Source organism: Streptopelia decaocto, assembly GCF_964273445.1.
Source record: "Streptopelia decaocto genome assembly, chromosome: 2".
In the NCBI taxonomy this organism is placed as follows: domain Eukaryota; kingdom Metazoa; phylum Chordata; class Aves; order Columbiformes; family Columbidae; genus Streptopelia; species Streptopelia decaocto.
In genome coordinates, this window is record NC_138655.1 from 49304980 (window position 1) to 49326606 (window position 21627).

A 21627-nucleotide genomic window follows, 5' to 3' on the forward strand; every position below is an offset into this window, starting at 1 on the left:
TTCTTACCTCAACCAGCTGCACATGGCCATAATATTGACGGTCAGGCAGTGGGTTGTTGGGATCCATGTAAACAACTTTCATTTGCTGGCCCTGTGTGAGAATGAGGATATAACACTGATGTTTCACTACTCTTTACAGTAAAGTGTTCAGATGCAATAAAAATTGGTAAAGCACATTAATGCTGTTATTTGGGGATGAAAACTTAAGTAATACTAGGAAAACTGTATATCATTTCATCAGTGAAGTTGTGTAGCAAACACTGTGTTTGAGTCAGCAGAGTTTTCTCTGCTTTTGCCTAGTAATAACCTTGCTTTCCAATAAAAAGAGAATTAAATTACTGCTTACCAGTTTTCAGAGGAACTAGTTATTACTTTTGAGTAAAAACACTTCTGTATTTTCAGTCTCCTTTGCTGCCACACTGTCTCAGAAAAGGAGCTGCTTCCTGATATCATCTTTAGAGCTTATCTTGGAAATTTGTGGCTGGCAAGAGGAGGGGAATAAGACTAATAAGGGACTGAGGAACAGGGACTCTGACTTGACATCCTGGTGCACTTTGGATACTACTGTAGTACTTTATCGGACAGGTTTCCCAGTGAGAATCCTAGAATATTGAGTTAGTATTTCTGATGGTCTGAAGAAACAAAGTCACTCCCTTAGGAATTTCAACAAACAGTAAAAGATTTCCTTTTTGGCCTTAAAGTGGTTAAATTAAAAAAACTGTTAACCTAAAACAAATTTTTACTTCAGTCCTTTGAAGTCTTCTAATTATACTTCATTTTATGCTGAAGAAAATTCTCACAAAAAGCAAGATTAATTACATAAGGAATCCAACACACTTTGCAGAGCCGAGGCCATACTTGTTGACAACTGTGCAAGGCATTAATTATTTTTTTTCCACAGATGCATTCTACAGAAAAAAAAAAATCTGTTTTATCTTTTCATTTGCTCTCAAGTTAGTTATGCTTAATAATATGTTTCTTCGGCAAGAGAGATAGATGTGTTGATGGCTTTGAATAAAATGTAGTAAAAGCACGTTAACAGAAATGCAGCAAGTAATAAAAGTTAAGCACACTATAGGAGCAAAATCTGCCACAGTTGTCATTTAACAGAAAAAAATTCTGGTATTGCTATTGCTTAAAATAAAACGTTTCAAAACTTACTGTTAGTTGTATATCAGGTCTCTTATCCAGAAGAACCATGCCCTCACTAGGTAAGCCAAAAGATTTCACTTGGTAACTTAGGAAGCCACCATATGAAGAAAGCTGTAACAAAATGCACAAAACCAGAGGTATTTTACTGTGCTATTGCTTGATATTAATATAACTTTGTATTCAAGTTTACCCCATTTTCCAGTACTGCAGATAATATATTTACTCTTTGTTCTTTAGTCCAAAAATAAAAATCTGTGTTCCTTGGAAGAAAATTCTTTAAATTTTGTTTACTTAGTGTATATGGCATCACTTTTTGAGCAGTACCTGTCCTCTGGAAGGTTACCTGCATTGGGTTTTTTTTTTTCCTACCTGGGATTGCACCATCTGTGGTCATGGAGAAATCACATGTTCACGTGAACATTGGTCTTCCCCAGACTCTACAGAACAGATTTGGCTCATCAAGGAGCTGATATCAGACTGACAGTGAAAGTGGTAATGCACCCCGTGAACAGCCATGGATAAAAAGCAAAAGTCAGACTAAGCTGGGTTTTACAGACCAGCATTTTTCAACCTTACTACAAGCGTGAATCTAATCAGGAAACTTTTGCTCCACCTCATGGAGGACAGGAGTTCTACTGATATTAGCACTATTGTAAACAGAACATTGCTGTAGGTTCAGCTGAAACTACACTTCTTTTGGCTCCACCACGGGTGGCCTCAGACCCAAACAAATACATATGCTGCTGCCCGAAACAAAGACCTAGGTGAGTATGTCTGAACCATCTGACCAACAGCTTCCCGGGCTTGTGTCTGAGTAATTCAGTTCAAAACATATTGAGAGGAAAAGAATCTCCAGGCACTGCCCGGACAGGGTTTGCTCCAAGAAGAGCCTAGGAAGAAAGTTTGTGGGTACTAAGTGAAATCAGGTGTTTTGCCAAATAGATACTATTTTGTTTTGCGCCTTTTGCTCTTATGGCTTATGCTTGGTTTTGATGTGGGAGGAAGAACAGCTTTGCCAGGTTTTGGTGCTCTGCAGGTAAGCACCAGCCTTCACTCTACCCCTTCCCATATACTTTGATGAATTACAAACATAACACAGACATCTTGGTACTAAATTTGTTCCTTGGATCACAGGACAATAATTAATGATATTATCTTTAGCCAACTCCGTTTTCAAAAGCATCATTTGGAACATTGGCCATATTTTGCCAACATAATCAAAACAACCTCATATAAATATGTTTTTTCAAAAATATAAGAGAATTCAAGTTAGAGCTAATTTCCTGTTTAACACACATTTTAGGACTGCACCATATGACCGGCTGTTATGTTACTGCTTGCTTAATTGTTTTTTTATAATGGAAAAATATTGATGTTGTAAACTACCCTCTGTATTCTATATGCACAGTGTTTATTTTCTAACCTTAAGAGCGGTCTATTAAATAGAATGTTAAAATACACAAGAGCAGAAAATAAGGATTATGTGATCTGAATTTCTCAATGACTGTTAGTTTCTGCACTGCTGTAGGTTTTATATTTTATTCCCTTTTAACTTTGCAAAGAAAAAATAGAGAGAGGACAGGAAATATACTCTGCTAAATATTAATGTTTCAGGGTAACTAGTTAAAAGGTTTAAGATAAGAGGAAACAGTATTTATATCCTCATCATACTGAAAATGTCTGGGGTGATCTTGTTCACATTTTCCAAAACCAGATATCACTGAAAGTAGACCAAAAGCTGACATTTTCAGAATGCAATAACGTGAAAGACTGGTACATTTATGAGCTTGTAAAGCTAGAATCAAGGTAGCATTTTGGGGGATACTTTCACTACTAGAGTACAGCCAGTGTCAAAATACACACTTACACACAGTGTACGGTAAAAGCTGGGCCAAAAGTAGAACTATTTTATTTACTGTGTTGTCATGGTAAATAAAAGCAAGTCATGGCATGCCTAGTTAGATACTGTGACATTCAACACAGAACTCTCAGCACTGTTCTTAATAGCTGTGCTTAAAAAGGGTAATTGCCTGCCTTATATGTTGTGGGAACAACAAATGTCCTTTTTGGCTTAACATTGTAGCAAATAAAGGGTGCTTTATCAAGAAATTTATTTGAAAAATGAGTTGCAGACATTGAAAGTAGAACCTCTATAACATTGACAAAAAGCACCCTCACTAAATGTGCTGTTTAACTGAAATTTACCTCTGAGCATAGGAGAGCAGGGCGAAAAATACTGCTCTAGTCCTTAAAATGGGGACTACGAAGAACTTCAAAATTGTGCTATTTTTAATGCCCTAGTGTCTATCCATTTTTTTTCACTTGTGCAATGGTAGGATTACATCTGAAAAGCCTGTGTGTCCTACAACTGGTCAGCAGCTACCAACACAGGCAGAAGACCTGGGGCTCTGGGCCTGAAAGCCACCACTAGCAAAGTCCCCCTGGTCCCTGTGATCCTCAGGCTGAAGCGCTGAGAGATGTTAGTGGTGGGCAAGGGACTGCTCCCATGCATGAGTAGAAAGAGCAGCAAGCACTTCAAAGAATACAAAGGTTAGAAAACCAAGTGTTCCCAAGCAACATATTGAAAACAAAAGTTTGGGTTTTTTTTTGCATGCCACTGAGCATGTAATCACCTTTTATTCTTTTGGAAATGTGCCCAGGAGGCACTCTAGGGAGTCTTAGGGATATTTGGGCACATTGGCAAGATCTATGTGTTCTGGGTTTCAGAAAAGCAGCTGAAGGTATCAGCTCCCTGAACCATAGCTCCTGACCATGGCATGCACCAAGATGATTAATTCTGTATTATTGGTTTATAATTTTAATACTGTATTCAGAAGTCAAATGTTGTGATTCCTAGCATGACAACTAAGAGAGAGAAGAATGTCATGAGGGAAGAGGGAGAAAAGTATCTAAGAAAACCAACAAGACTCTTTATCAAATACGCTAGCAAAAAAATTAATACATGTTATTAAAACAGATGACTTAGGTGTCTTTTACCTTCTCTCCCAGGTAAGATGTTGGTGCCTTCCAGTACAAACTGTGCACTGAAGCAGGCAATTCTTGAACATCAGCCACTACACTATTACTGACCGGATTGAAAGTGACTGGAATGTCAATATTTTCATCCACTGCCTCCAAGCGCCAGTTCCTCATGTCCACAAACTGATGAAAATACATAAAGGAAATAAAAGCTTGCCTCACCCTTTATTAAACTTTATCAGCATCAAGTAATGAAGAGAAATTATATAGCCTCTACAATTCCCTTAGCATGAAATTCAATGACTTCAGAGCCAGCCTCAAGTCTCTGCACAGTGGATATTGCAAGGACCTCAAAAGAGAGTGTAAGTGGGATGGATGTGCCAAATTTACTTGGGATGCAGGCATTTGGCTTGTCACCTGCAACCTCAACTCCATCTTCAGTCACATGAAGTCATAATCCTTCTGAAGATGAGTAACAATTGTGTACACAAACCCAAGGATATAATCTGAAGGTCCATTCCAAAATCAAACCAAGGACATAACCTAAAAGTCAGAGTGAGGACCTGTTGTGGTAGGTTAACTGCAGGGGAGGGGACATGGCAAGTTATTTTTGAGAGGCGGGCAATGTAGCCTAACATTCTGGCTCTTTAATGCACATTTTGTGTTCATGGGTGTCGTTTCATGAAAGACCATACATCCTGTTATTTATCATTATGCTGGGAGTAAGAAAGCATAATGTGTATGTTCCAGAACAGTTCTGTGGTGGGTTGACCTTGGCTGGCCAGAGCAATAAAACAAAAAGGTAGACATGTTTCCAAAAACAGTCTTTGTGAGGACAATTAATCACTAGAGGAAATTTTCATAAAGCAAATGGAAGTTTGCTACTGACTTCAAAAGGGCCAGTTTTTCATCCTTTGCTTGGTAAACAGTGAAGTGGCACAATCCGGATTGCATCTAGTCTACATCCAAGCCTAAACTAAACTACTCATCCATTATTCCAGGGCTCTGCTTCTCTCTTTTCTTTCTCTTGTATTTTTTCAGGCAGTTGTTGCTTTTTTTTTTTTTTTCCAGTCTTCAGCCATCTTACCATTTATTTACGCTACTAAAATGTCTTCCTTTTTTGATGTCATGTCTTTTTAGTAGGGAGGGAAGAGATACAATTTTTACAATCTCTGTAAAATCTGTCACAAATCTCTTAGGTTTCAAAATGCAGCTGTGATATAGACATGTAAAATGACATGTGCTTATCAAAGCATGTTGAAGGACACCACTGACTTTAATGACGAACAAGTGTCTGAAGACACAGCAATAGATGGCCAGCTCCACTTCAGTCCAGCTAGTGATTTGTAAACAAACACGTGAAAACGGCCATTTCTGCTGAAAGGCACTTTCCCACTACAACTGCATTTTAACAAGGCTGCACTACATCTGCACTATTGCTTTCAGAATATTCTTCCTCCCCAGAAACTTGTAAAATATATTTTCAATTTTGGAAGAAATATGACATGTCCTTAATGGAATAAATGCAGGTTCATGAGAGCAAAGAAAAAAAACTATTGAATACACCTTGGTTCTACGAAGATTTGTGCTGCGACAGTCGCTGGTTACCCCAAAACAAAAGCAAGAAGTGCATCCCTTGGGATTAGAAGGGTCCAGATAAAAGGATCCTGGTCGGCAAATATCACATTTGGCACCTTCAACGTTCTCCTGTTAAAGCATAATTGAAAGAAATCTCAGAGTTTGCCTTTTAGTTTTGGTGAGGCCCCCAAAACTTCCTGCACATAAAACAAATCTTCTGAAAGAATAATTATTTAAAGGTATGGAAACATGAATTAAAATGTGTGATTGTCTGGATATACTATATTCCACATGCAAGTGAAACTGGCTTCTTGGAGACTTAGTTATGAGCTGTCTATCCAGTTTATAAAGTGAATCACTGAGTAATAAATATTAGTCAGAGACAGCTGGTAACTTCCCTGCCAAAACCCTCCTGCTGGCTTTTCCAACCCTACAATATAAAAGGTCACTTGTGAAAGTTCACATTTATCACATTTAATTATGCAGAACAGAACAAAAGCAGATTTCCTGGATATAATGGTGTGGTGAAATGTCAACTGACATAATATGGCTAAAAAAAGCATGGGACCTGGTTAACATCCAAGAGTCAAGATACAGATGCATAAAGTGGATGTGTGCAGGGTACAGACTGCTTCAGTGAATCAATGGACATCCACTCTGCAGCACTGCAACACCCTGCAAAGCCTAAGAGCGCCTGTAAAATTGACGGATATTGAACTAATTAAAAATGGTGTTTAACTGATACCATGATAATCTGTGCACATAGTGCAAGGTGTGATGGTTTTGTATTTAATTCTTACTGAAAACTACATGATAAACTCACTTTGTTTACCCCATTAAATACAAAATAGTCACTGATGCGTAAACGATGCTTGTGAATGCAGAAGTAATTTGATTTATCTGACCTTGCAGAGACAAATTCCTGTCTGGGGATCGCAAACATCTGGTTCTGTTCCATCTCTGTTGCAGTTACATGGCACACAGTTTGGGAAACCATAAGTACCAGGAGAGCACTGATCACACCGCCGTCCTTTTATTCCTGGTTTGCATCTTTATCAACAAAAACACACAGAGGAGGGAGTTAGGAGGGGAGGCAGGAATGCAGCAAGGAAGGGAAGATGAAAGCAAAAGGCAGGTGGATCTTTGAAGTGCTTGCATGGCTACGACACAACTTCATCACTTTTTCAGCAGCACGTTAGTATTGTTCTCTGATTCCAATGGTGAGACTTTTTATATGGTTGTGGAACTGATTAGGAATGGATTTGATTTCAAAGCTTATAAATGCTCACAATGGAATTAGACTTCTACAGCTATTCAGTGCTTGCAGGGCAGAACTACTCTCTCTGTACACCAAGGTGTGAAATATGGGTGTTGTACACAGGGAAGCGGAGCTGGAAGATGATTTATAGCTGGAGGATGTGACTGGGCATTTCTCAAGGAGTTCACCTGCTAACATAGAGGTGGAGAATCCCTGGCATATGAATAATTATGGGGACTTCAACCTACCACAAGGCTTTGGTTAGTTTATAACTGTTCACAAAGGATAAAAATCCACTTTGCTCGCAGTGGAGGCTGGTTGTCTCGGGTTTACTTAGAGGAAGTACAGAAGATACCAAAAAACAACACCAAACTATGAACAAGGGTAAGAGACAACATTGTTCAGTAGCAGCAGCTACTTCATCCTACCTTTACAACAAACTTGCACAGTCTGGTAAAACTAGTGAAAATGTAGGTCTGATGATCCCTCTTCCTCCTGTCTGAGCTGGCAAACTGTCTGTACCAGCCCAAAGAAGGTTTCAGGAGAGTAAGAATCCGTTGAAAAATAATGTCTGCCACCACCACCATCCACGTCTTTACATTGCAGTTGTGGTGAGATAGTTTTAAAAAGTCCAGCAAGTCAGTGGAGTGTCCTTTGGCTCTCAGCACCAAATTTAGATGTGCACTAACACTACAAATTTAATTGAAAGAAACAAAGTATGCAGACAAGGTAGACTGCACCTTATGGCATTATATGAAAGCAATTACTCAATTCACCAAACAACAGGCAAAGCTTTTCAGATTCTCTCTGAATGCATTACCACCACATACAGATAAGTGGAGCTGGATGGGGACTTTTAACTTCATGTAATCCACAGATGGAAAAGTATTAATCAGAACGTAGTAGTTAGCTATACACTTCAGCAATCAGCCCAAAAGGTAAATGTCAAATTTTGCTTCAGATCTTTTTGCCATAAACTGTCATTTCTTTGATATTTCTAATTAGGCTGCACATGAAAAATATCACCATTATAATCAGGCAATATAGCTTTTCACTGAAATGGAAAAATGTGACTATTTCTGTAAAAAAATATCCTCCATTTTAGTCAAGTTGAAATGTGCTAAGGCCTTTCTTTGAAGTATTAAATTTTATTTGACTGAAGTAAATTTTTGCATAGCATTCTTTTCATTTTTATTTTGAACAGTACAGGAAAAATGAAAGCAGAGACTAATCAGACTGAGAGTGCATTAGGAGATACAGAATATGCTACACTTTCTAAATAGGAAGAGAGATTCCTGTTTTGCCCTAGGGGTAAGAAAATTATTGACTTTGTACCAAAAGGACAGACTTAAGAAAAAATTTAAATTCAGGAAATAAAAAGAGCATTCTATGAAAATTAGTGTCCTCTATCATATTACAGGATTTACAGGATTCATGGCAGAGCAGGAAGGATGATATTTCTCTTTGTTAGAACCCTACAAAAACATAGCCAAATCAATCAAACTAAACTAACCAAGGCCTTACACAACCTATTGGCAAGTACAGGTATTTGTGCTTGCTATTTAAGGACTTGATTTTCCCAAGGAAATAATAGAAATGTTCAACTATACTAATAATGACAGCATCTGAATACGGGAACATTCCCTATGGTAGCTGTATGCTATACTTATTTTAGAGGATGTAAATACGAGACTAAAACTAAACAAACAAAAAAATTTCATCTCAGCATGCTAACCTACAGAAGAATAAGGATATATCATATAGGAGGCATAATTATAAGGGGAGTTATCACCTACAGCTCCAACAGAACCATATTTTCCATACACACAGCACCTATCATGAAAATATTTCAAAATTCGTTGAAAACATTCAAGCATTATGGTACTTAAAAACATAATTGGACTTAAACCTAGGCAGACTGTGGAAGGTCAAATGTGAAGTTTTAAGAATTGGGGAGATAAGGTACACCATTACAAATGATGCACATGTCCAGAAGTCAGCAGCTCTGATGTGAGGTCTGCTGCTGGACACAGATTTGGTGACTTACCAGAACTGACATGGTACGTCACTGGTGAACAGAATGCAGGCCCAGGAATCTCAAATCCCACTATTGTTTACCTGCACAAACCAAGTTTTCACTAAACATTGCAAGTATCCCTGAAACAGCTGAGTTCTCACTATCTCCACGCACTGCTTAAATCCCTATTCATCATTATTGGAGTTTCCCTCATCCCCTCCAAATAACTGAAAAGAACGGTGAAGCAAAACACTCATACATTGTTTATAATGCACATAACCCAAACTTACTTGCACTGCCCATTGTTTTTTTCACATTCTGGGCTTGCCACATTAACGACTCCTCTTTTTGAACAGTTGCAGCTCTCGCAGCCAGCAAGAGGGTGATAGCCGAAGTAATGTTTCTCACACACTTCACATTTTGGTTTCACAGTTTGCGGAGGGCAAATGCATTTACCAGTCACGTCGTCACAAAGACGCTGCCCACAGTTGCATACTAGGTCAAAGAAAAAGTTGTACAATCAATCACATCTCAACCAACAATCACAGAAACATAGAATCATAAAATAGTTTGTGTTGGAAGGGACCTTTAAAGCTCATCTAGTCCAATCCCCTGCAATAAGCAGGGACATCTTCAACTAGATCAGGTTGCTCAGAGCCCCATCCAGCCTGGCCTTGAATGTCTCCAGGGATGGGGCATCTACCACCTCTCTGGGCAACCTGTGCCAGGATTTAACCACCCTCATTGTAAAGAATTTTTTCCTCATGCCTGGCCTGAATCTCCCCTCCCTTACTTTAAAACATCACCTCTTGTCCTGTCATAGCAGGTCTCACTGAAAAGTCTGTCCCCATCTTTCTTACAGGCTCCTTTTAGTAATGAAAGGCCGCAATAAGGTCTTCCCAGAGCCTTCTCTTCTCCAGGCTGAACAACCCCAACTCTCACAGCCTTTCCCCAGAGCAGAGGTGTTCCAGCCCCCAGATCATTTTTGTGGCCTCCTCTGGACTTGCATTTGAAGCAAATGCATACAACCCTTATGTATAAAGCACATGATTCTTTTCTCTCACTAGTTTTAAGCTCAGGGTCACAGAAACCAACATGTGACTCTAATGGTGGTTTCAAAGAGTAGCTTTAGTCCCCAGCTCTTTTCCACAGATTGGTTGCTTAACTTCACCACAAGCACTATTATAATTTCCCCAAACTGCCAAGGATTCAATGACAAATACTTTTGGTGTGAAGAGCACAATTTTTACAAATTAACAGTAATAAACCTAGAGTATAATATCTAGTAAAGCTGCTGAAGACTCTTGGTGTAATCTATAAATCTGGTGATGTTTTTTAGAATAACATCAGAAAAAGAGGAATTAAAGATTCTATGTCTCTGATTATCTACAGAAAATCTTGAAGGTATAAACCCAGATACAACAGTAATAACTTAGACAGGATTTAGCGGTCAGTGCAGAAAAATCCATTTGACTGAAAGAGTGACAATATGAATTTTAACCAGTAAAACTGTACCTGCTACACCTGATTGGACAACATATGTGAAGGCGCAGTTCATCATGAACTAGATGTGCTTAAAGGGAATGGGGTTACTTCTGCATTAAACTGAAAGCTATGCTAAGTGACATATAAGGTGGCTCAACCAGCCTCTCATATGATCAAACCCTATGGAGAAAGGTGAGGCTGCAGTACCTATGCAGTGAAATTGCAGAATTAAATAAAAGGTCGGGTCAGGCGCTGAATAAGTCCGAGTATGTACTTACACTTGCAGAACGGGAATCCATAGTAGCCAGTTTGGCATCGGCTGCACTGACGACCGATGACATTAGGCCTGCAAATACACTGTCCTCCCAGAGGGCTGCAGGTAGGGCTCGTGGCACCTGCACTGTGACAATTACATGGCAGAGCTCCGTTGTTGTAGAAAGCCACCAGTGACCTCGCAGAGTCCTTACAGAAGGCAGACGATCCTTCTGGGCTATTTAAATTGAAATATAAATCATATAAGTACTGGCACTTGGGAATTGTTCTGAGCGTGCTTTGCAGTGGTTCAGTAAATTAGGGCCCTGGATTTGTTCTTTGACATAAGGATAGCATCACTATACATGCAAGGATATACTTTAACTAAATTAGGGGTGAATGGCTTTGAACATGCAGGTAGGAGATTTTTTTTTTCAAAGAAAGTGCATATATTAGTCATATCAGTTCAGGCATGCCAAGCAAAATACTACATACCAAAGATGGAAATACCAAAGACAGAAAGATGACATAGATTTTCTTCTTTTGTACTGTGAGCAATAAAGCTCTACCTTTATATTTCATTTACAATAGAAAGTCATGGAAAAATGACTCATGGAAATTTAATGGGCCAGCGTAAGCCATGAAAAGCATTTTAATGTAGCACAATGATGCGGATTTTATATATATGTCTTAAATACAGAGTGAAAATAATATTATTTCCCAGCTTGCTGTCAAATGCTGTTTTTTAGAAAGCGATGCTTACTCAATATAAAAACTGTTTCCTCCACATTGGTTGATAAAATCAAATGACTTGTCCACTGTCTTTTTGTCAAGAATTTTGTAACTGTAGGTGTCTGCTGGAACAACTAAGACATTTTCCTTAAAACAACAAAAAAGCTAAATTGTACATTTCAGAGAAAAGCAAAAGACATAGGCTAAGGCATTTATATATTTAAAAGTTGCTTCATTATGCATTTTGGATTTTCTCAAAACCCGTGACATCTTAAGTTAAAAAAAAAAAGGAAAATATACTAATCTTGCCCCCAGAGCTGTGATGCTACAAGCAATGTACAATAAAAGCAGTGTATGATACCTTAAAAATTTAAAATAAAACAGAAGCAGTGCCCAAAATTCTAAAAATTTGGAACACAACATTAAAAACCAACTTCTTTCTTTTTGGTTTTCATCTTTGCATCTACCTCTAAATGAATGGTGAAACTGAGAATAATATTTCCAAGTACATTTATGTACTAAACATACCAGAACCAGCGTTCGTCCATCTGGTATCATCACTGTAACAGAGACCTCAGGTTCAGAAATGTCAAGCTCAATTCGGTTTTCTGCAATCACCTGATCCCGACAGCCAGAGGTGTGTGGGCAGAATGAAGCATTGAAGGAACCTAGAAGAAAAAACATGGTGCCAAAAAATGTTCCATGTACAAAAATGCTGAGAAAGGAAATGGGTTAGATCAAATTCAAATGCTTACCTGACCACAGACGTCCCCCACCCACATGCACTTGCACGGGGAATACTGGGTGTGTTGGCTGATAAAAATGTACCACAAATACGTATCTGCCTAAGTGGGGCACTCTGCCACACAAGGTAATCTGGTTCTGCAGAAACAAGAACAGCTCTGATGATAACATATTTGTTTCACCTACCTGCAACGAATTTAGCAATATCTCTAAAGAATCATCGAATCATAGAATAGTTTGGGTTGGAAGGGAGCTTCAAAGGTCATCTAGTCCAACCCCTGCAATGAGCAGGGACATCTTCAACTAGATCAGGTTACTCAGAACCCCGTCCAGCCTGGCCTGGAATGTCTCCAGAGATGGGGCATCTACCACCTCTCTGGGCAGCCTGTTCTAGTATTATTGTAAAATATGGCAAAATATGTAGAATATGTCATTACCACTGCATGCTCCTATCTGTGTGCGTGCCAAGCATATCTAATGCTCTTTTGTAGTCCGTGAGACTACTCTGGAGTTCAGAAACAAGCTGGCAATTTTGTTTCTCTTTTTGTATATTTTCTTGGTGGCTTACTCAGTCTGCAACATTTTGATTGTACCACATCATTAAGTTTCAATACTCTTGAAGTATCTCTTCTATTTAACTTCACTAAGAACATGCTTTATAACTTAGGAAACAATATTTTCAAAATACAAGATACCTGTAATGGTGTCAAGGTAACTCCATTAACTGAGTCAGGAGATGAAGTGACACTTGGTGGATCATACAGTATGTTTCTCTGTACTTCAGGAATTTTCCCATCATTGAATGGATCCAAAACCAAAGCTGCTGGGGGAGTTTCGTACACTGAGGGAATGCACGTTGCACTAAAACCAGAATGATGTAATTACTCTTGGGGCCAGGAGAACTTTTTAAGCATTGTAAAAGGAAGAGCTCACAAAAGTAAATATATTAGACGGCAGTACGTTTAATAATGCAATAGTAACCCCTGTTACTCTTTGGATTCTATGTAAATGATCAGGAAGTAAGTGAAAACAAGAGGTATAGATTTAATTCCCAAATGAGAAAATGTACATTAACTGATTTTACTCCCCTGAACAGTGTCAATGGAAAGAGTTTGCTAGGGAAGAGAAGCCTAAAAGAACCAAGAGTGTATTGAATTCTCAGTTCTACAAATATTTATGTAGGTGTATCCTTTAAACATGCAAGTTTTCCCACTGAGGTCAACTGGGCTACTTAAGTACTTAGAAGTTAAGTATACACTCAAATATTTGTAGATATGGAGCCAAAATAAACAACAGTGCTCCTTGAAAGCATCCTTATTCATTCACTGCTGTGTTTAACTATTCCTTCCTTGGTATATTTAATTCTGAAGGACTTGATGGAGAGAAGTATTTTCCAAGAATGCAGGAAAAAATGGTTTTGGGGGTTTCCTGCTAGTATTTGTTCACTTCTCGTAAGTATACAACAGACAATGATTAATCTTCGCTCAAGACAGGCCCAAAACTGCAATGGCAAGTGTGTTTCAGGGCCAGGACTGAGACAGATTTGCCAGGCCTTTGTGGGAAATCACATGCGGTATCCACTTACAATACTGTTAAACTGAGCCAAGACTCTGCATTTTGCAACTTGGTGAACACTAAACACTTTCAGAAAAGCAAAAATGCTGCCAGATAATGGTCTCAATGACAGAACAGAGACATACAATAAAAAAACAAAACCACAAAACCAAAGTAAAAAGTACAAATTTCTACATTAGCTTTATTTTAAATCTTGTTTTTCACCCAGCCTCTTTCACCCATTTTACTCAGAATGTAAACATGCAGGAATGCAAAATACCTTTTGTACGAGGACAAGTATCTTCAGTTTTAAAAAGCTACTCTCAGTTGTTGCACTCTGAGCAGGATGATTAAAGCTGCAATTCAATGCTATGCATGCTTGGAAGCCAAGTATAGTCACATGTTTTTATCCAATTTACTATCCAGATTTTTCTGCTCACTATTTCAATTCAACCATTGTATTAGAAGCTACGGTCTGGAAAACTGTTAAACCTAGTCACCAACACTTTCTGCCTCTGAAGTCCTGCAAATGACATTTACTTTGAGGCCCCTCCCATTGCCAGATCAGTAGGAAGAAAGCCTTAGGAGTAGCATCACGAGGGACATCCTGGGGAGTGCAGCAGGAATTGAAATGTGGGACTCCCTGGTTTGAAAACTGCAGCCCAAAGAATAAAACATAAGGAGAAAAGAGCTTCAATAGGACACAATGAGTGATCTGCAGAACCCCAAACTGACCACGTGGGAAGTGAAAGTTCAGGTTTGGATCTTCACAGCAAGAGAAGAGCCGTCAACCTGGGTCAACCAAGTGGCATACGAGTGCTCTAATTACTGGTCCCATACAAGTATAACGGAGAGCAGGATCATGTGGCATTGCTGTGTGGGGTGAATGCTGGGGGCAGACCTACCATACAGGCCCCATGATGAGATGGACGAGGGAATGGCTTGTTTGTGAAGTGAAGGTTTACATCTTGAGTAATTTGCTACTTCCAAGTTAAACTGGTAGATTTGTGCAGGAAAGGGCAGTCCCATCCCCTACCTAACAGCAAATTAAAGCCATTTTGGAACAGCTGAAGCAGTAACATGCAGAATGAAACTCCAGATGGAGCAGTAAGGATTTCAGGCCACAGAACTCGTAATGTTCCTCCAGCTTGGACACCTGTCACACCAGAGAGCATGTGAGAGATGTGTGTTTTCTAATGCATTAGCACTCTGTGGTTCAGACAGGCCTGGAATACGCTAGTATTAACAAAATCCTGGCTATCTAGGTTAACACTAACACTTTAGCTTTTTTAACAAATACCACTTTGCAAAAGCAGTCTACAAATCACCTGTAAACCACTGAGCAAAGCTTCATTCAAAAGAATAAAAATGCCATTTAGTCTGCCTTTCAAGGTCTTTTTCAGAAAATACAAGGAATAAAAACAAGCAAGTTACCTTCCACCATAGGTACTCTTGTAAGCAGCTATGCACTGTACTTTAGGATCCACATATTCTGGAGAAAATTCTTTGGCTGAAATAATACAAACCTTGTGCTGAAAAATAGCACAAGGCACAATTAACAATTAGTATCATAAATAACGGGGAGGGGGATGAGGGGGAAGGATGGAGCCTAATTTTACGATAGGGAAACCTGAGCCCAAAGCATTGTTCTGTCATGGACTTCCCACAAGATTTTTGCATCCTATTCACTGCCTGCACCTCAATACCTCAGTGCTGACTAGCATTTTTCTGTCCTTCTCAGGAGAAGGCTGGCTGTTGGGAAGTTAAATAAATCAAAACATAAGGGCACGTGTGGCAACGGGAATGACAGAAGACCAGCGTTGGGTGGTTAGAAGCTAGACAAGGAGCAAACAAAGGGAAAAAGACTTCATCTGTGGTGTTAGACCCTGGGTGAATTCCTAGACCTTCTGAAAAGCAGGCACAAACACTTGCACAAAGTCTGTAGGAGTGAATTTCAGTGACAGCAGGATTTCTCCCAATAGATTCAGAACTCATTTTAAAAGCCGCCAATGAGACTTTTTTGTTGTTTTGTTTTGTTTTAAGTAGAAGCAGACATGAGCACATGAAGCTGTGGTAGTCCTGAGGTAGCCATGGTGGTAAGGACGTAAGGGAAAGCTTGTGGGTAGGCACAACAGTTTGCACTAATAAAACACATCACTTGCACTTACAAAACACAGAAGTGTAGATTAGAATACTTGTGCATGAACTACTTGAAAAGGAGACAGAAGTACCTGATAGGCAGTAAGATGACTAGCACTATGTATTAACATAATTAAAAATTGCACAGGGAGAATTCTTTAATGCACAAAGTGCTTCAGTTTAGAAGCAGGCCCTAAGGGAGCTCAGCTTGTGTTTTAGCAGTAGCAAGCAGGGACTAGAAACCCTTCACAAGCTAGGAGGCAGAATGTTAAAAGTCCCTTTCCTGAACAGCAAATGTTGTGCCTGTCCAGCATGTAATGACCCCCAGGGCTCCAGCCCATGGCAGCAGAGCAAGGGTAGACTCTGAAGCTCTGAACTGCACTTTATGAGCAGCTAAAGTTAGTGCGAAACACAATCTGGGTTTAGGCAACTCCTATGCATCAGCATGAGGTGAAGCCTATCAATTTGCAAGAGCCCTTCTTGAAAGCCGATCTCAGGAACACCATCTCCTCTTTATTTAGACCTGATTTCTGAATCCCAGCATTGGCGGTGGTTCCCCTTTGCCTCTCTGAGCTAAATGACAGGGGGTCACACGAGGGTCTTTAACTCCAAAACTGCTGCCATTGACTCCATAGTTAGTGCTCATAGACCAGGGGCTCTTCTTTTTTTCCCCTTTCTTCCTATCATTTGCTAAGTGCAGACTTTACATTTAACACAGGAAAATATTTCCTGTATTTCAGGAGAATATTGAAATTTCTCTTGCAACAAGTTCTCCAGTGAATGAAAACTAGAATTTAGAAATAAAGAGAATCTTAGCACACGAGACTCTACATGTGGAGATAGAGACCAATAATATCCAGATCTTTTCAATATGGGTTTTGTTAGCACAGCAATTGCTGCAGGGAGCTAACAGACAATTTAAACGGCATTTGTTCACACCCAACACTCCCTCAAGAAATGATGAAAACATGTATCAGTTGTTAAACCTAACAGTTCCATGAAACTACTATGTGTTTATAGCTGGGTTTCAACTTCAGATTTTAAGCAACTGTGTAATTCGCCTTTTCTCTCTAAAATAGAAAACGGAAATGAAAGACAATTCAGTGTCCAAAACAATGTATTCGTGGTGTGGCCAAAAGAGGGCAGTGAAGGCTTTTCACTCGAGGCATTTAAAAGATAGTACTAATGAATGCATTTATTACCTGAAATGAATGCATCTATTACCTGAGATTTTTTAAGAGACTGAGGAAACTCCAATGTGGGTTTTGAGGATTTACAAAAAGTGAAAGGCAGATTAAAAAAATATGATGAAATATAAAAGCTACTAGAACATTTTTCATTTAAAATTCACATGTATGTGGGAGAGAGGAACTGAAATAAAGCACGAGAGAGGTGGGAAAACTCTTATCAGAAAGGCAAATTTCTGTTTATCTTTGATCAAGTTTGACTCAATATTCTCTGAGTATATATAAAGAAACATCTTCAAGCATCTAATACACATCCTTTCACACACTACTACTAAGCGTGTGAACATAAGGAGAAAAGTATCTCTCCTTACTCAGGGAACAAGGGAAAGAGAAGGGAAAAGGGAAAAGAAAACAAAAACTCACCAGAAGAAAATTAATTGATGATGCTTTAAGATGTATCTTTGTATCTGCTAGCAGGTCATAGGCTGCAATTCGGTTTCTACCATCAACTACAACACTGCGACAAAGGAAACTGAGAAAGAAAGCAGGGTTAAAAATGAGCCTGCTGGCATTGCTGTGTTGGTTATCCTATCACCTAGCTCAGCTGCCCAGCTTTTGGTCAGCCTCATCCCTGATACCTGGCCGTCCCACTGGATCACAGGTAACCTTTGGCCACTGGTGAACATACTGTATCCTCACTAGGAAGACAAAGGATGGACCACGTACAAAATACTGCTTGTCCTTTGTGGGTTGACTTACCCTGAAACCAAACCTCCAGACTTCATCTCAAATCACCATTTAAGCTACTGCTTTAAGTAGGATGTGGACAGATGCACATACATGCTATCTGCAGAGGTTTCCAAGCTGTGTAACATGGCGTGCAACTAATATTCTGCTCTTGATCTGTGTTCCTCAAGGTGCCAGTGCGTACCAGCTGCTGCTTTCCAGTTCTGCCACACACCACTGATGGAGTGGGTCAGCAGCTCTCTCCCACACAATGGCAGCTGGGCATGTCTCAATTTTAGGAAGCTATGTGTACACTGAGGTGCTCCTCAATACAAGTGAAAAAATGTAGGTCCGCCTCTTAGCGACTGCTTCTGAAGGGCTGCGCATCTTCCGTAAAGACAAATACGTACTAAGAGGAAGAGTCCTGCTAAAGGCTTCAAAATGCATTGTTCAAGGAGCATGATCCCTGCAGCTTGGCAAAAGTAGAATCAGTTCCTTTTTGCTACAGAGAAGTCATATAAGGCTTTAATTTCTTTTCTTTCTTCTGCACTTTCTTCTGCTCGCGTAGGCCAGCCAGCATGGCCTGGGTGAGAAGGTGTAACCACCATACGACTGCTTATTTCTCCACTAGGAACCAGGGAATATGAAAGTTTCACTCTTGGTTAGAGCACAGTTCAGAAATAAGGTCAGCTCAAGACTAAGGACATTTATGGCCGGAGAAATGTAGGTCCCTTACTCGTGATTCTCTGGAAGCTTGCAATGTTTTATTCTCTTACAGTGCTTCATTGGGAGTTACAAAGCTCATAGAGGTGTAAGATGGCCTGGCATAATATATTCCTAATACTACACGTTACTCTCATCTGCATGCACCTCACTATGTCCTTTCTTGATTTATTTTGTAACAGAAGAGGCTTGCAGCTTCCTGCTTAGGAAAGATGACACAGCAATCTACTTGCAATGTGACGATTAGCTTCATGCAGAATGGTTGCAGAATTTACTGCATTGCTACATTAAAATAGCAAGGGCTTTCTTTGTCTTTTCATGACCAAGTTCTTAGTGTATCACATGAACAAACAAGAATGTTCAAAATCAGCCCATATATTGTGTTTAGAAAAAATAAGCAATAAAATGGAAGCTTTATAGCAAGTGGTTTGGGGCTCGAAGTATTACGTAACAGGATAAAAAAAGAGCTTTCCCCTTCAACAACCTGACAAGGTCACTGCTGCGTATAGCTCTGTTCTGTATCACAAACATGCTGATGAAAATGATTTTTCTTACTGGCCAATTTCATCCCAAATACCCCTAAGCCTCCAATCTGCCAAACACTTGACTCACAGGAAAAAGGGATGCACGTCAGCAGTCCCCTGGCACTGGGCAGGCTCTCCCAGGGGCTTAAACATCTGCAGGATCACAATCCTAATTTGAGTCAAGTGTTAAAGGCAATCTTGCTCAGGACAGACAAAATCTCCTGTGCAGAAACATCATCAGTAACCTCAGTAGTCAACAAGGATAAAGAAGCATTCAGCTGAAGACCTTGCCTACAGCCTAACAGCGAGAGGACAGCTACACTCAGAATTTCAGAGACGTTTAAACTTCTGCTTCAGCAGATCCTGTTAGAAACAGTGGGAATACTCTTGTAAAACTGTCAGCTACATTTTTTATAGCTAAAGCCCTTGAACATGCTTTTAACTAAATAAAAACAGTGCAGGCATCTGCAGTGAACAGTGATGCTCTTTCACTGGACCCTTAGATTGGTAGTTTATAAGGACTTACGAATGTACCTAAGAAAAGTAACCCTTCGTATAGGAAAACAGCTCACTGAAACAGTCACAATATTTAATGAGCTGATTGCACAGAGAGAATAAAAAATCTGTACAATACCCACAGAGTCACATACTCGATTTTAAATAGCCTTTAAATTTGAACAATCTACATGGTAAAATGGATTCCAATATCTAAAAAGTATAATTATATTCTGAATGCTTATTTAATCTTTTAGTGATTACATCAGAAATTCTTACCTGTATTTACAACTGTATATTCTCACTCTGCCTTCAGTGACAGGTCCAGGGCTATGCATTATTACCTCAGCGGTGTATAACTGATCCTCTTCATTGGCGTATTCAAAAACAAGAACATAGCGTCCAACTTGAGGAACATTTATTGTCATCTGTAAATCGACCTAGGTCAAGATCATTGATAAAAGTAAAAGATTCTTTAGATTTTTCACTCCCTTTGTTGTAGGAAGCTCCCTTTTCCTGCCTTGCAAGATGACTGCTCAGTATCAGTTCAGGGCCAGTCCTGCACTGTCTCAGCAAAAGACATTCAGCAGAATGGAAGCAATGCTTATGTGTATCACTTTGGCCACTAACAAGAGTCAACCAAGTTCACAAAAGAGCTGACATTAAAACAGTTCTAGGAAGGCTGTAAAATAAGCCTGCAAAACGAGTATATTATTTCTCTTCTCCCCAGTAGAAAGTACCAATGATGAAACTTAAATGATACTGAAAAATTTTCACCCTCATCTCTAAGCTATCTTTAATAACAAATGAAAATTGACCTTATTTTTCCACTGAGAAAAACATTTCCAGGAACACAATTCCTACTAGAGCAGTGCTGTATATTGATTCCCTACAAAGAACAAAAGCATTTTCTCGAGCAAGCAGCTAATGCCACTTTCTGAAGCATCAACCTTTTCTTTCAGTTTACCCGCACAAATTGTTTAAAACAATATTTGAATCAAAATACTTCAAAGTATTAATAATTGCATGGAAAGTACTATGGTTACAGGGGGGTTTGCCACAGTTGGCTGTATAATTATATTCAAATTTGAACTGTTTTTTCCTCAATATTGCCTTAGGCTATGAACACTTAAACATGTAAATAATTCTGTCAACAGCCCTCTTGACTTCACTGCAGTTATTCGTACCAGTGAAGTTTTGCACATGCATCAGTGATGAAGCACCAGGGTCTGTGCCGTGTAAGTATTCTTTTTGCACTGAGTATTTTTAAAAGCAATATCAGAGGACAGTAATAGAGGACATAATCATTTTACATGCCATTATCATTTACTTGACAAAACACCTTATTTTTACCAAACACACTTTTGGTGTATTTTTTCATTTCATAAAACATGTTTCTCTTTAAATGGACCTACAGCAGTGGCATAATTGTTTCTGCTTGTTTTTTAGTAAAGCAAGTATTTTTACATAAGTATAGCTATTTAAGAAACAAAAAAAATAATTCAGAGTGACACTGTGTGCAGCATTTCCGCTGACAAACCATTATGCCATTTCTCCTGCAATTAAACAGTATGCTGAACAAACCAGTATCCCTAAAGCAGAGGGATTTTTATTTAATAAGATACTTTCATCAGAGGGAAATGTCCACTCTGGACACCAGTTATAAATCTGCCTACACTGATTCATCTACACAGTCCTGTATTAAATGTGGAACTTGGCACAGAGTCTGTTTTAGGGATGCGTTACAGATCTGCAAATCCTGGGTTTGAGCAGTAAATCTGCAACCGTTTTAGTCTAGTAGGTTTATAACCAACAGTGGAGATAGGACTGCAATTAATAGGTAGGAATCTGACCTCTGTTCCGCTGATATGGGACATCACTGGTTGATCAGGAGATGGCTGTTGCACAGGTATTCTTCTGTATTCTCCCCCATGTCTGAAATATGTTGCCTCTGAACCAAGGACACAAGAAAATTTGTCCAGTGGCAAATGCTGATAGAGCAAGCAGCTGACAAAAAAAAAAAAAAATCAAAACAAAACACAACACAAGATTATTATTGTTTCCAAGTGCAGCAGGATTATA

The 21627-nt window shown here is 39.2% G+C and overlaps 1 protein-coding gene across 1 annotated transcript in view; it reads right to left on the bottom strand.

The window, feature by feature from the left end:
- LAMA3 (laminin subunit alpha 3) overlaps positions 1–21627 on the bottom strand; it is a gene marked incomplete at its 5' end in the record, with an annotated part of 116258 nt that overhangs the window by 42442 nt on the left and 52189 nt on the right. The window contains 15 exons of the mRNA XM_082043886.1: positions 8–91; positions 1162–1263; positions 4150–4314; positions 5698–5838; positions 6615–6759; positions 9275–9479; positions 10748–10959; positions 11485–11600; positions 11982–12121; positions 12209–12335; positions 12893–13058; positions 15186–15283; positions 17501–17609; positions 19825–19985; positions 21399–21552. Coding sequence (XP_081900012.1) covers positions 8–91; positions 1162–1263; positions 4150–4314; positions 5698–5838; positions 6615–6759; positions 9275–9479; positions 10748–10959; positions 11485–11600; positions 11982–12121; positions 12209–12335; positions 12893–13058; positions 15186–15283; positions 17501–17609; positions 19825–19985; positions 21399–21552 — 2125 coding nt within the window. The remainder of the gene's footprint in view (positions 1–7; positions 92–1161; positions 1264–4149; positions 4315–5697; positions 5839–6614; positions 6760–9274; positions 9480–10747; positions 10960–11484; positions 11601–11981; positions 12122–12208; positions 12336–12892; positions 13059–15185; positions 15284–17500; positions 17610–19824; positions 19986–21398; positions 21553–21627) is intronic.